The 14,344-nt window shown below is 33.0% G+C and overlaps 2 protein-coding genes across 4 annotated transcripts; both read right to left on the bottom strand.

Annotated features, from left to right (window-relative positions):
* Positions 1–482: 482 nt before the first annotated feature.
* Positions 483–5,337, bottom strand: LOC102609944 (uncharacterized). Its single transcript, XM_006471929.4, has 10 exons — positions 4,792–5,337; positions 4,564–4,714; positions 3,867–4,207; positions 3,690–3,801; positions 3,183–3,517; positions 2,979–3,111; positions 2,449–2,774; positions 2,230–2,380; positions 1,424–1,761; positions 483–1,160 (listed from the first exon to the last, which is right to left on the bottom strand). The coding sequence occupies exons 1-10, from the start codon at positions 5,122–5,124 to the stop codon at positions 654–656; spliced, it is 2,727 nt and encodes a 908-aa protein (XP_006471992.2). The 5' UTR covers positions 5,125–5,337; the 3' UTR covers positions 483–653.
* Positions 5,338–9,305: 3,968 nt separating this feature from the next.
* LOC102610456 (signal peptidase complex subunit 3B) lies at positions 9,306–13,259 on the bottom strand. 3 transcript variants are annotated; one of them, XM_015528471.3, is made up of 7 exons: positions 13,022–13,256; positions 11,038–11,143; positions 10,867–10,914; positions 10,308–10,370; positions 10,131–10,184; positions 9,769–9,855; positions 9,306–9,649 (listed from the first exon to the last, which is right to left on the bottom strand). In XM_015528471.3, exons 2-7 carry the CDS (start codon positions 11,098–11,100, stop codon positions 9,524–9,526), a joined length of 441 nt encoding a protein of 146 aa, XP_015383957.1. In that variant the 5' UTR covers positions 11,101–11,143; positions 13,022–13,256; the 3' UTR covers positions 9,306–9,523. The 3 variants fall into 3 exon arrangements, with proteins under 3 accessions (XP_015383957.1, XP_006471993.1, XP_024951926.1); XM_006471930.4 differs by having other exon boundaries at positions 11,038–11,176; positions 13,022–13,253; XM_025096158.2 differs by lacking the exon at positions 10,308–10,370 and having other exon boundaries at positions 11,038–11,176; positions 13,022–13,259.
* Between the last annotated feature and the right edge of the window lie 1,085 nt (positions 13,260–14,344).

The raw sequence follows: 14,344 nt of genomic DNA, 5'->3' as shown, positions 1-14,344 counted from the left end.
TTACTTTATAAAAATTTATTAATTTATTAAATCACTTACTATCATATATGAGTAGAGAGAGAGAGATTACGGTTGTAAAAACTCAAATAAAAGTTTACCCTTCCAAACACTTCAGCTGTACTATTAAACCAATGCAGAAATTTAGGAGATACTGTGTGACGGAACTAGAAATTTAATTTTAAAAGTTGTGAACTCAAAGAATTAAAAAAAAAATAGTAAGTGTGTACTTAACTTCACTAAAATACAAGGAAAAAAAAAGCATAAACACAACGAAATAAAATTGATGAGAGTGAAAAAGAAGTTATAACCAAGAGTTTTGCTTTTGTATTTCTTCAATTTTGAAAAATTAGAAGGGGATGTTATGCTCATTGAGATGGATGGACTCATTTCAAAATTTAGGAGGCCGAGGGCCTTCAGCCTTAGCCCATCAGACATTATCTTAGTCATTTCAGTAATTAAGGAGAAAAATAAGATCCTGGTAATTGGACTGAAACTGCTCTTCATTAACAGGGCCACAAATGTTCCAGGCTGGTATCTTGCAGGATTGAGTGAGGTAACTGCTTTGTATTAACATCTCGGCTGGTTTTATATATGTACACAAGTCTCAAGTGTAAATCGAAGTTATATTACATAATTTGAAGGCTAAATTGATGCTACCGGCGGTGAAGCTTTCTTAACAACCACTTCCTCCGCTGATTCACATCCATTTCAATGAAGATCTTGGCGTTTTTATCATCTTCTAGGAGTTGAATAGCTTGCAGAAAGAGCTCGTCGTTGTCCATGCCTGGTACAGTTTGAAGTGCGTCGACAATGCTTTCAACAGAGTTGTAGTCTCTTTGCTCTTTGTCATCTGTCCGTGTCCCCATCAAATATGGCTTCTCATCAAGGGCTTCAAGTATCTCTTCTTTGATGGGCCTTCGAACCTTTCTGGAAAAATAAGCCGATGCTGATGAAGTTGCAGATTTTCGCTTTTTCTTTTTATCAGATAAATCAAACTCTGCAGCTGGAGTATGCAAGTCAGTAAAGATATTATCGTCATTCTCAACTTTCGCACCCACCCCACTTAATCTTCCATTAAAACTTCTGTAACCAAATATCACGCGCAAATCATCATAAATACGAAGACTGCTCTCCCTAAATGCAAATGCATCAGCATACTCCTGCAAAACATTGCAGTATGAACATTTATCAGCACAGAAAGCGAGCACTTGTTGTGGATCTGCTCAGCATCTGGATATATATATTCATGTACTTGCCATCAGGAATTATTTCATCATAAAGCAGTATCATGGATTATTTCTTTTTGAAATGTCTTTTGGTGAATGGTAACGCCGCCCACCATGGCATGCAAGTGATACCACTAAAACAGAGAATAAAAAAGACCCGTATTAGCCAGCTACCATGGATTGAGAAAGAAATGAACCTGGATATACGATTCCCAAACATCATCATCAGCAACTACTGTTTGCTGAATGTCGTCCCAGACAAAGCCGTTCCTACTGAGAAAGTCTGTGATGTTGTTATATTCTTCCATCAAGCTAAAATACAGTTCTTCCAATACGCCTTTGTCACATTGAAGTCCAAATTTTTCATTGAATGATGCAATCATCCAGGACCAAGCTCGATCATTAAATTTAAGACCAATCTTATTCCCCATATGCACCTGCTCTAACAGAAGGTCAAGAAAATATCTTTCCATTGGATATGTCCAATGCAAACTTGCAGAATTACCATTATTAGGGGATTGGTCATCCTCTTCACCTACAAATTCAACACAACTATTAACACAATATTGTATCTTGGGTTCAAATGACGCAAAGCAAAATAAAAATTCGAAAACTATATTCCCTAACATTCAACAAAACATATTTTTCTGCTATATGGAATATTCTAGTTCCATTTCGTTAGTACAATACTTTAAGACTAATTTGTTTCTTATTTTTGATAGACATGTATAGAACTTTCAGTTGCAAGAACAGGCTTGCTAACCCCCAGACCAAGCAACAATATTTTTCAAAACAGACACACCAAATCAATTATATAACTGCACCAATGAAACACTTGTAATAAAAGCAAACTAACCGATTGGTTCAAGTTCAATTTTATTCTCTCTATCTTCACTCGTTAAAAACTTCCATCAGTTCATTTTCAGGGTTGAAGTTACAAATCTTTTATGTCATCTTTTATTGGCAACAATCTTGTCCATGCATAGAAGGGAGAGGAACATACCCAATTCTACTCCAAAGGGATAGTCCCCATTGTCCATAGAGTAACTCAAACAGTTAGGCCCCGTGTCAGTGCTTTTACTTCCATATATCAAGAACAAATCGTTGAAATTTGGAAGAGTTCTATGGCGATATGGCCGTGCTTCAGGGTATTCCTGCATAGACCATAGTGAGTTCCTTGGGACTCAAAATTTTTATTCAACAGAAAATTTAAGAAAGGCACCTTGACACAAGCATCCCAGAGATCACGATGAGCAGTTATCATCTGTTTCATTTCATCCCAAATGAACCCACTCTGGTCAAGTAAATTTTTCATGTCATTGAATCGCTTCTTCAAGTTCATAAAACGACTTTTTAAGACATCTTTATTATGTTGAGACCCAAATTCTGCTCTAAACTTTGCAACCATCTCAGCCCAGGCATGTTTGCTGAACTTCTGATCAATCATACCCCCCTGACGAACTTGCTCTAGCATTAGATCAATGAAAAAACGGTCCATTGGTGGTGTCCAATCCGTTGTTGAACAGCAGTCGTTTTTAGGTTTGGTTCCTTCAACAAATTTGAAAGACAGTACACATTGGAAAAAGTTCTCCGTTGAAGAAAAATGAAACATTGTTGCAAGCTCATTCAATCTGGGTACAGCCATCTTTCAAAATTTTCACTGGCTGAAACCAAATTGCTAATTTAGGTAGCAGGCTAAAAGTGTTTTGAATAATGAAATGTTCCAATAACAAGAAAACAATGAAAACTCACCAAGACCATTACAAGAATTATTTTGAATTGATCGGTTGTGGATTCCATCAGAAGTTGCAGTTCCATAAATCAAGCATAAGTCATTATAATTTGGCGTGGGTTTGTTTTTGTATGATTCTGCATCTGGGTGTTCCTATAATCACAGGAAATGTTATCCCTCTGAAATAGATAAGACTTGTAGGGCTCAAATAATAACCAGTTTACCTTGATATAAGCTGCCCAAACACCACCATATGCTGTCACCATCTGTTTTCGTTCATCCCAAGAAAACCCTCTCTGTGCAAGCAGATTTTTCAAATCATTGTATACCTTCCCTAAACTGTTGTGTTGAATCTTCAAAAGATCTTTGTCATACTGTAATCCAAATCTGTCAACAAAGGACAAAGCCATGTCTATCCATGCTTCGTTGCTGAACGTGTAACCAGTCTTATTCCCTTTATGCACTTGATCTAACATAAGGTCAATAAAATAGCGGTCCATCAATGGCGTCCAATTGGTCCTTAAACAATCTCTATTCCCATCGACTTGGAGTTCCTCTCCTACAAATTAAAGAAACTCTTAATGTTGGCATATATATATGATTTATGATAAAAATGGTCTATCAATGGCGTCCAATATCCAAACTTTTGGAACGCATAATTCCTAACTAGATGATAGAAATGAAACTCCGCCACCTTTGGATTATGAGATACTATCCTTTGTAACTTTTACCTTGCCGCATACCAACTGAGAGTCCTCTATTGCTTTCATTTGCATATATCAAGTCTAAATCTCGATAATTCAGCAACACCGTCTTTCTGAATGAATGTGCAAGCGGATGTGCCTAAACAGCAAGGAAAAAGTATTATAAACAATGAACTTTCTTTTTAAATGGAAATAGTAACACACCTTGTTATAGTTGTCCCAAATATCATCATCAGCCACTACCATCTGTTGTTTTTCATCCCATGAAAATCCTCTTTGATCAAGTAGAGTCTTGATGTCAGTATAATACTTGAACAGTTTTTTATATCGACGTTTTAAAAGCCTTTTATGTTGTTGCATACAAAATCGAGCATTGAACAAGAAGAGCATATCTTTCCATGCTCGTTTAGTGAATGTATTTTTTCTCTTATTGCCCTTTCTTAGTTGATCCAGCATTAGCTCAATGAAATATTGGTCCATTTCCGGCGTCCAGTCTGATTTTGCAGGCTCGAGACTTTCGGGAGCAACGCCGCCTATTTCAACACCTGAAAAAAAAAAAATCAAAACAGCTATTGAAACTCGCAACCATTAGTTAACGGAGAGTAAACAAAATTCACTGCACTTCATCCGTAGCTACTTTATGTTGCAAGAATTAATTTCTAAAATAAAAAATATAAATATCCCATGCATCTGGATGCATAAGATAAGTTTAAGAGTGTCTTGCTTAGCTCAAAATAAAGGTTGTTAAGGTTACACAGGCAGTACACAAATGTTCTTCATAATTTACAAAAATCCGTTAAGAGGATAAAGTTACACCATTTTCTCAACTCATAAACTGTGGCCTCAATGCAATCACATAAGCAACCTTATTTTAGTTCATAAAAACAGAAACTAAACACACCAGTAATCACCACTTGAACTTCATCATCGAAGTCTACATCATGACTCGAACGACTGTATCTTCCATCAGCTTGGGTATATCCATATATCAGGCACATGTCATCGAAGTACGTCAATGCTCTATTTCTAAAGGCCTGTGCATCCGGATTAGCCTGCATATGCAAATTATCAGAATTATCATCAGACAATAAAATACAGTAACCTGGGGGTATACAAAATAACAACAAACCTTGATATAAGCATCCCAAGTGTTTCCTTCAGCCACAACCATTTTACGGGAATCGTCCCAATAAAATCCATTCTGTTCAAGAAGAATCTTCACGTCATTGTATTGCTTCCACAGAACCGAGTAATGAGTTTTCAAAGCATCTCTATCAAATTTGGTCCCAAATTTCAAATTAAACAGCGTCATCATATCAGTCCAAGCTTGCTTGTTAAACGTATGGCCCAATCTATTCCCCCTATGCAGCTGGTCCAACATCAGATCAATAAAGTACCGTTCCATTGCCGCCGTCCAGCTAACCCTCGTCCGGTCACTAGTCGTAGGGTTATGGCTTCCCATTTCTTCTCTTACAAATAAAAAAAATTCAAATTCAGTTGAAATTTTCACTATTAGCCCAATTGGGCTGGCGAGAGACTAGGTTTTCGGGGCTGGATTAGAAGAAGAACGATGATGGTGATGAGACTGAGAGGGTGAATGTCGAAAGACGAAACGTCGTCGGATTCGGTTGTAGCGTCTGTTTGGTTCCTAAGCTTAATGTATGCCAAGCCTGTTCGGGAATTACACGTATATATTTTAATGGACTTTTTTTTTTCATTTAAAGGAAAAAAAAAATTGACACACGTTAATTTGCAATTAACAAGTATGAAATGGGGTTAGTGAATGAAAGCAAAAAGAGTGATTAGATGTAATTTCAGCACTCATTTTTTAATAGATGATTATTAAAAATGATCATATTTTTAAATAATAGATGCTACATGAGTCGAAAATGTAACTAAAATAATTAAAGAATTCTAAACCACTCTGTGCTTCATTCCCTTTCAACATGAACAAGACAATTCAAAGATATACTTCCAAAGCTTTCTTAATTTCTTCATTGATTATCATGATTTAAGAACTTGTTCACCAATCAATCTTTAATAAAAGGGGCAAAGTTATGGTACCACTGGATCCAATTATTAGATCTATCCCATAATTATCACTAGAATTGAATCTAAAGGCTGGATCCAGCTGTGGTACCATACAACTGTAGCACCATAACTGGAGCAATATTTATAAGTAATCGTTGTAAAACACAGAGACATGTGGCATTAGGGGTTTGGTTATACACCAACCCCAAAAAAAAAAAAAATTGGATTATGTGACTGGTAGTCTGCCGTCGCATAATATCTTTTGTGACCTCGATATGACGGCAAACAGCGATTACATGCGCAGGCGTCCCAGAGTTCATGTGACGCGCGACAAAGAGGTCTTTTGTGACTGCAAAAAAGCCATCACAAACAGTAAACCTGGGTCACAAAAAAAAAATGATGGGCGTAGCCGTCACAAATCCATGAATTTCATTTGCACTGCATCTCTGAATTTTATTTTATTTTATTTTTTTGTTATCAAGAGTACACATCCAGACATGCCAAATACCAAAAATTATATAATTCCAAGAATTTAGTAATAAAAGTTTCATAAAAGAGAATATGACCAAAAATAATTTGTTAGTAACCTTTCATGTATAAAGTCCAGATCAAATAGAAATAACAGAGACAACACAAAAACATACTCTTGATATCAATCACATGTATAGAGAAAAAATATATCTTCCATCCTGAAAATCCATAGAAAATGAATAGACACGAGATTGAATCCATTAAAAGCAAACAACCAACTTGAAAGAAAAAACCACCAAATTGCCCAAAATAATGAAAGTCATCTGATGTATAGTGAAGGGATTTCTGTACCTGTTTCTTGGATAGCTTGGCAGATCAATCATATCAAGAAATCATCAGGTTGTTTCGAGCAATTAAATATCAGGCACGAGCAAGATAAAACCTTAAAAAGCACTTAAAAAGGAAATGAAACGATCATTCATAATCTAGATTGAAGAGAGAAATTAACTACCACGTCTGTTGAGAAAAGCCTGCTCGATTGATGAGCTCTTGAATTAACTTTAACCTTTAAGTTGACTGCCAGCAAATGATAACTTAATTTTTAGTAAATTAAACTTTTTAGATTTTAGATGTTCCTAAGAAATTGTAAATACCATGAAGAAAAAGATACTTGTACGAACAAGATTGTGAGCAGTACAATCACTAACTATATATATATATATATATGATAAATGTTTCATTCTGAAATTTTAAAATACTGGAACGTCTACGAAAACGTATAAATCGTACGGTTTAAACACTTCAAGTCTTTAAAATTGCACGGTTTCAAAATTTTCTCGAATATTTCTGCACTTTATGATCCCATACTAAAAAATTATTATATATATATTATAATAAAAAACTCAAAAATGTACTAATGAAGAAGATTAAAAAAGATAGTGGACCGGCTGTCGGCTAAACTTTTAAACTTCTACTTACGATCACTCAAAACAACAGAAATGTAAAGAAGAAGAAAACTTGCCAGTAAGAGAAGATTGGTGATGGGGTTTCAATCTCGAGACCAAATCGCAGAAGTATTACTGTGAAATTAAACTGAGTTGAGAACATAAAGCAAATAATTTGTAAATGTTGGGTCAGCAAATAATTTAAGTGGCTAATGGTCTTGTAATGCGTTACTTACAAGGCTATAAATTTTTTGACATCATAAGAACTGCACATCAATTACAAATCTCAAGCAAAAAAAAAAAAAAAAAACTTTTCTCTTAAGCCAATTTTATAAACTAAATTAAGATGTCTTTAGTAACATTTCTTTAGAGAAATACAAGTTTACAGACGAAGATTGGATGGATTGCCTTAGTATATAAAGTAGTATTTGCTAACGTTAAGCTAAAAACAAAATCTGTAACAATTTTTAATTAATTAGATACATTTAGCCTCATTTGATGCATTTTCTTCAACTCCTCAAATAAAATACTTTAGGAGTATATGAAATAATAAATGGCTATAAGAAGATTATGCATACATAGGTTTAGAGAAAGATGTCTTAAGAGATTAATTTCATTACTCATGCATTGTATGTGTGTAAATATTACAAAATTTTACCAATAAGTACGTAGATCAACTGGAATATAGTTGTTTTATCTTAACCAAAGTCCTCGGTTCGAAGCTTGGAAATGCAACTGCGTTAAATACTTGTTGGGAGAGAGTTTTGCAGCATTGGTGGTCCTACCCAGCTCGAATCTGGATAAGTCGAGATCTAATATAGTTTTCGAATACCAAATGATTTAATACAAAAAAAATATGTTACACAATTTGAGCCTCACATTATATTATAAAATTAAAAACATGTGACTATGATTAAGTCAAAATTTCATGAAAAATAATATAAATTATTTGTGTTGATATTTATCATAACTATAAATAAATGTAGATAAATAATAATAATAATAATAAAAATATTAAGTTTACAAGCTTCCTTTCTTTCACATGTTTATATTCAAATAATAATATGACATTGCGGGTGTGGGTATCTAACTTATATCCGACCCCAAAATGATGATAATATAACATAGCATGACCCCTTAACTAATCATTTAGTCTCTCATCAAATATGTTTTAACATGCCTTAAACATATTTTCTAAGATTTAAGTTTTAATTTCTTCTCATAGTCAGTCATTAATTGTGTCAAGAAAAAGTAAATCAGAAATATCAATCGATGGTGTCTCTGTTGGTCTTCATCGATGCACATGCAGTTTTTTCCGTTTTTGAAGGAATTGTGTTGATTTCAATAATACTCTTTTAGTCTTTCAGGTGCATTCGGTATTGTTTTTCAAATCTATTTTTTATTTTTTTTATCAATATATTCTATTTTCTGAATTTAAGAAACACTAAATCCATGTTCAGTAGATCGTTTCCGAAAGTATTTGTAAAAATATAAAATCCATTTTACACTTTTAACAAAGAAAATAAAAAAATATTTTTTTCTTATTTTCCTTGTTTCTCAATACAATATTAAGCTTCAATATGAACAATTTTCTTCAACCATTTCTCAAAATAATAGTAATATCAACAACAACAACATTATTATTATTATTATTATTATTATTATTATTATTATTATTATAATACCTAAAAAATCAATTTCCATCACAATAATCTTTTCTTTATATATGTATTATAATATTTATGTTTTTACATATTAATTAAATCAAATATGTAGAGTTTATAAATTTACTTATAATAAAAAATTTAACAAGATCACCTAATTTATTCTTCAAATTAAAATAATCAAACAAATTTAGTAATAAAAATGATTATACATTACTTGGTTTAAGTTTATGAAAATTATTCAAATAATAATTCTTTAAAATATTCCTACCGAACATATTTTACTTTTTCTCATTTTCAAAATTATTTTTAAAAATGATATCGAACAAATTTTTAAATTTTAAAAATAACATTTTCGGGTCCTATTTGGCTCTCAGTCATAAGTTAGTATCAGCCATACACTGCTTCTGCTTGTTGGATCACTAGCATGAATCTTATTAAAGGAATATCACTCACATAGCCACATATGTATCTCTATTTTTCACTGATACTCGTAACCTAACCATAAGTCAAGGCTCAGAGGAGATTCTGACTTTCTGAGTAAATACTGTTAAATAAGAGGGCGATGTGCCGCCAAATGATCATAATCCAATATTTTGCAACAAAGTAAGTTTTCAAAATCCAAGCAACATTCCTGTTCTCAATTTATGGAACAAGAAAATTTTTCTATTTCTAATTTCTAGTTCAGCTGACATTCAACAATCCCTTAAAGAAAGCTAAAGTTACAGCAAAGACACAGTCGACAGATTCACTATCTGTAATCCTCAGGCAAGCGATACCCAGACATGACTATTTTGTTGGCAAACATCTTGCCGGTCTTTGGCATGACATGCCAGTGCAAAGTCAAATTGAATTCTTTACCTCGAAGACTGTGTCCCTGGATAGGAAAATAAAGGAAGCTGAATGTTCAATTTTCCATACAAAAAGAAAATCGCTTAAGTTGGCTGATGAATGTTTGTACAGAATGAGAAAAATCAATCGAAGAGGATGTCATACCTGATCAATGAAACGATATTTGTTTGAGGTATGAATGGAAAACTTTGCAAACTCTTTTGCAGGTATTATAGCATCCCAAAGAGACACCTGCAACACAACATACAAGATCAATCAAGCGGTGGGCATAATTTGAGCATACATAACCCGTGATATGGAAAATACTTCAGAAATTAGCATGCCAGAGGATATTGTCAAAAGTGGATGTTCATGAACAGGAAACATATAAAGGCTGCTCATTCTAGCAACCATTAATTAACTCAAGAGTTCATAATCTAGATAGAATTTTACAATATTAAAGAAAGCACAAAATCTGAAACAATGATACTTCAGAAAATACATGCACTCAGATGCCAGGAGCTTACTTGGTTTAAGGCATTCTTTGGGGTTTCATACTCAGCTGCCACAAAAATGAAAAGCTGCAAGAGCGGTAAGGAGATGAATAAATGTCAAAAAGCAGCTTTAAGATTACACAGAAGCACCGTAAAAGTAGCATATTTCCAAAATCAGATAAATCAATAACAATATCTTGAATAGTCAACCTGTTTTGTGTTCCATGTAAATAGTGATTGCAAATCAGCTGTTATATTCAATGTTAGGCTGACCTACATACAATGAAAAGCACTTCCTTATAATGAAGTCAAGAATATTGTAGAATCCAGCAAACTTATACCACAAAAGCACACATAGAGGAAGAAATCATGAATACATCAGGATAATATTATATAGATCAATAACAACTAATATTCATAAGTCAAAATCATTAATATTCTTATTTATCAATTTTTGCTTCTTTGTACAGAAAAGTAATAAACTCAAAGTTACCAGCCTACCACTACATCCTACAAAAATAAAATCAAAGCTGCTAATCCACCACTGATCAAAATAGGCAAACTATTGGATTGTGAGCCCCTCTACATAAAACTCAACTGACCTCAGAACTACCAACAATTACACTAATTACTCACATAATTTCGTAATTGCAATCAATAATGCAACAATAAACAAATTGAAGCACACAACTTTCCCATCAAATTGAAAATATCACATGCCCCCTGATTAATTTCATAAACTAAGCATAAAAACAAAAAAACCAATTACCTCGTCGTTTCCATGTGGCTGCTTCTGAAACCAATTGATATTCAATATCTACAATCACCAAAAACAAAAACCGAGAAGCCAAATCAATCAAAAACGCAAAAATTCAGAACCTTTTAACAGATCTAACACAAAACACAACAGCGATCATGAAAAAGTCAAAGGAAAGTTGACCTCAATTTGAGCGGAAGGAGAAGGAGTGTTGAGGTTATCGGAAAGAGAACCAATGGTGCACATTAGCGCCAGAATTGTCACAGCGAACGTGAGCAGAGCATTGGCTCTGTACCCAAATGAATGCATTTTTTATTTTTTCCTGTTTTTGTTTGTACACCAAATCAACATGATTTAAAAATAAATGATTTAAAATTTAACACCAAATCAACATGCAAGCCAGCCATCAAAATAAAAACTGGCCCAGTCCATCAAAACACACTATGCAACCGAGGTTATTTTCATTTTAAGGTGGATTATTTTTTAACAGTGGAGTTGAACTCTTAAAAGTTTGTACATGCACTAATTGTCGATTTGATGCTCACATGGTATGCTGACGATAATTTCTCCTCTTCATTTCTATGTAAAAATACAACAAACAATAAGCCCAAATTCTGACTATACTTTCATTACGTAGTCTTTTATCACATGGTTCTGTCTTTCAACTAATATTTAAGTAACTTTACTGCCTCTTTGATTAGGGACACGCATAAGACATCTAATGTTGTGTACATGCTCATAGATCATGATGATCAAGCATAAGAAAGGTATATGTTTCAATCATATTCACGAAATCAACAGCCAAAAGTAAAGGCAAGGCATTCAACCATCGGTAGAACTTAAGCAAAACAGAACAAGAGTAATTTTACTTACAATCACTAAATCAAAATTCTCTTCAGGCTTTGACTCCAACTTTTCATGGTAAACAGTTCTCTAATGCATGACAACGGAACACAACAGTAACATAAAAGTTCATAGTTGTTCTACGTAGACATACCCATAAGCAAAAAGGAATCTATATATATATATATATATGAAAATTTGCAGCCAAGATTGCAGATTTTGGAAACCATTGATTTTCAAAAAAGGCAGCGCAAGATCATCCATGTTCATGAATACCTTGGAAGTTTAAACTTTTGAAGCTTAAACACTGCCCTTCAAAAAAAAAATTTCACTGGATACATATGCCTTCATAAGCATTGCACCTATTACTTAAGCAAAGCCGACTCTCAAGGGCAGCAGCAGTAGAGCATTGATGAGAATTCTGTTAAGAGTGAGGCTTTTACATTTACTGCTAATTGACACAACAAAACCCTATGCATTGACTCGCACGCACATTTAATAGAACAGGAAAAAAGGCGAACATGGGATCAAGCTTAAGGATAAGGGAAGCAAGTCCAGAATTACACAGAATGATTGATGACTAGGACTAGGAGGGATAAAGTATTCACAATTTCTTCGTACTTATAATTAGGGGTGGGCATTTTGGTTTTCGGTTGGGTTTACAATCCGTTCGGGTTTGAGAATTCAACCCAAACGGTTTGAAAAGCTATCACGGTTCGGTACAGTTCAGTTTAAAATTCAGTTCGGGTTCGGTTTCAGATTCGGGTTTGGGTTTTCAGTTTTATTCACGGTTTAGATTGTAATTTGAGGTCGAATTGTATTCATTCTACAGAAATACAGAATATAACACCCAGAACAGCTTTAATCACACTACAAAAATGAATACAAATATATTCAATCCAATAATCTTGCAAAGTATACGTCCATAATATGAGGTTTTCAAGCCTGTTTTATTCATAATCCTCAATCCCAAGCTCAAATTTGAGAGCAACACGAACATGCAAAATTTAGAAAGCCAAATCTCAAAAAGAAGGAAAAATAAATTAAAAGTGATTAGCCAAAAACACCACCATCACAAGAATTACATAAGCACAAAACAAGAAAACCGCATAAATTTTTCTTTTTGACTGGCAAGATCAACTCAACAATATATCTTAAGCCCAAAATGCTACAACATCAAAATTCTCAACCAACAAAGATACAAATTTTACACGCCCAAAATAATCCACAGCAAACTAAGAATCAGGAATCAAAAGAAAAAGAAGCAAACCCAGAAGAAAGAAAGCCAAGAGAAGCAAGAACGAAAGAAAAAAAAAGGACAAACCTTTAAATATAACCCGAAGAAGAAGAGAGTGAAGGTCGACTGCCGCTGTGCTGCGAGAAAGTGACCACTGACAAGACGCGATTGACGGCCGACAATGACGACCGGTGGCAGCGTGGCGCGGTTGTGGTTGATGGCAGTTGAGAATTGAGAGTAGAGAGAGATGAGGCTCAGCTTAGGGTTTCTAATCTAGTTTCATTTTTCATGGTATGTAAGACAAAATCATCGATGACGTAAATTTTGGTTGGTAAGTGCATTTGATTATAAAATTCTATATTTAGTTTCCTCTAATATTTAATACCATTGTATATAATATTTAATCTATTATTAAACTAAAAATACGTTAGGAGTATATGAAATAAGAAATGGCTATAAGAAGATTATGCATACATAGGTTTAGAGAAAGATGTCTTACAGATTAATTTCATTATTCATGCATTGTACATAATCACACATAAATTTTATAAAGGTGGGGTTATTTGTACTCTAAAAATGATTTGGCACACTCTAATTTTAATAAAAATATTTATTACAAAAACACATGAATTACTATTATAGACAATTTATTATAAGTCAATATTATATAACTATTTTGAACACTCATATAATATAATCATTATTCAATTTATAATTATCATACTTTAAATTTTAAAACTTTTATTTCCAACATTTTAATTAAAGGAGGGAATCATTTTTGATAAAAATTTTACTACAAATTATATTTGATATGTTTATTTTTAAGAAATAAAACGAAACAAAAGTACTATAAAAGATTTTTTTTTTTAATTTGCCTTGGTCGCTCTTCTTCATCTTCTTTTTCTCCTTATTTATCTTTTTTTTTTTAAGTATTATTTCTGCAATACTATCATGCTATCATTATTAGTTACTTTTGGGTGCAAAATTCAACAAAGAACATAAATAAATAAAAAATTGATAACTAAAATATTTGTTTACAACTTGATTTAATTATATTCTTGTAAGTATATGTTAAATCTCTTTAAATTAGTAGTTAAATAGTTTTATTAGTGCTTTAAGTAAATAAAATTTAAGTAAGGATATTTTTTAAATTTTAAAGAGTGTATAGAGTAAAACTTAATTTTTTATAAGTGGTATGTCAATGTGCAGAGTCAGGCGGGTTTCTTGATGGACAAGTGGGGGTCCCCACTTAAATGAAAAAAAAAATCTTTTAATATTTAATTGTGTTTTTCCAAAAGTCTTCAATAAATTGTTATAATGTTCTCGGTAAATTATACTCAATCTCCCAATATATATATGTACACTTAAATTCTCACCCTAAAAAATTTTAAATACAAATTAAAAGAGTCA

This window comes from Citrus sinensis, chromosome 5, assembly GCF_022201045.2.
Source record: "Citrus sinensis cultivar Valencia sweet orange chromosome 5, DVS_A1.0, whole genome shotgun sequence".
In the NCBI taxonomy this organism is placed as follows: Eukaryota; Viridiplantae; Streptophyta; class Magnoliopsida; order Sapindales; family Rutaceae; genus Citrus; species Citrus sinensis.
The sequence above is the reverse complement of the archived record's forward strand: the minus strand, read 5'-3'. Positions and strand labels throughout refer to the sequence as shown.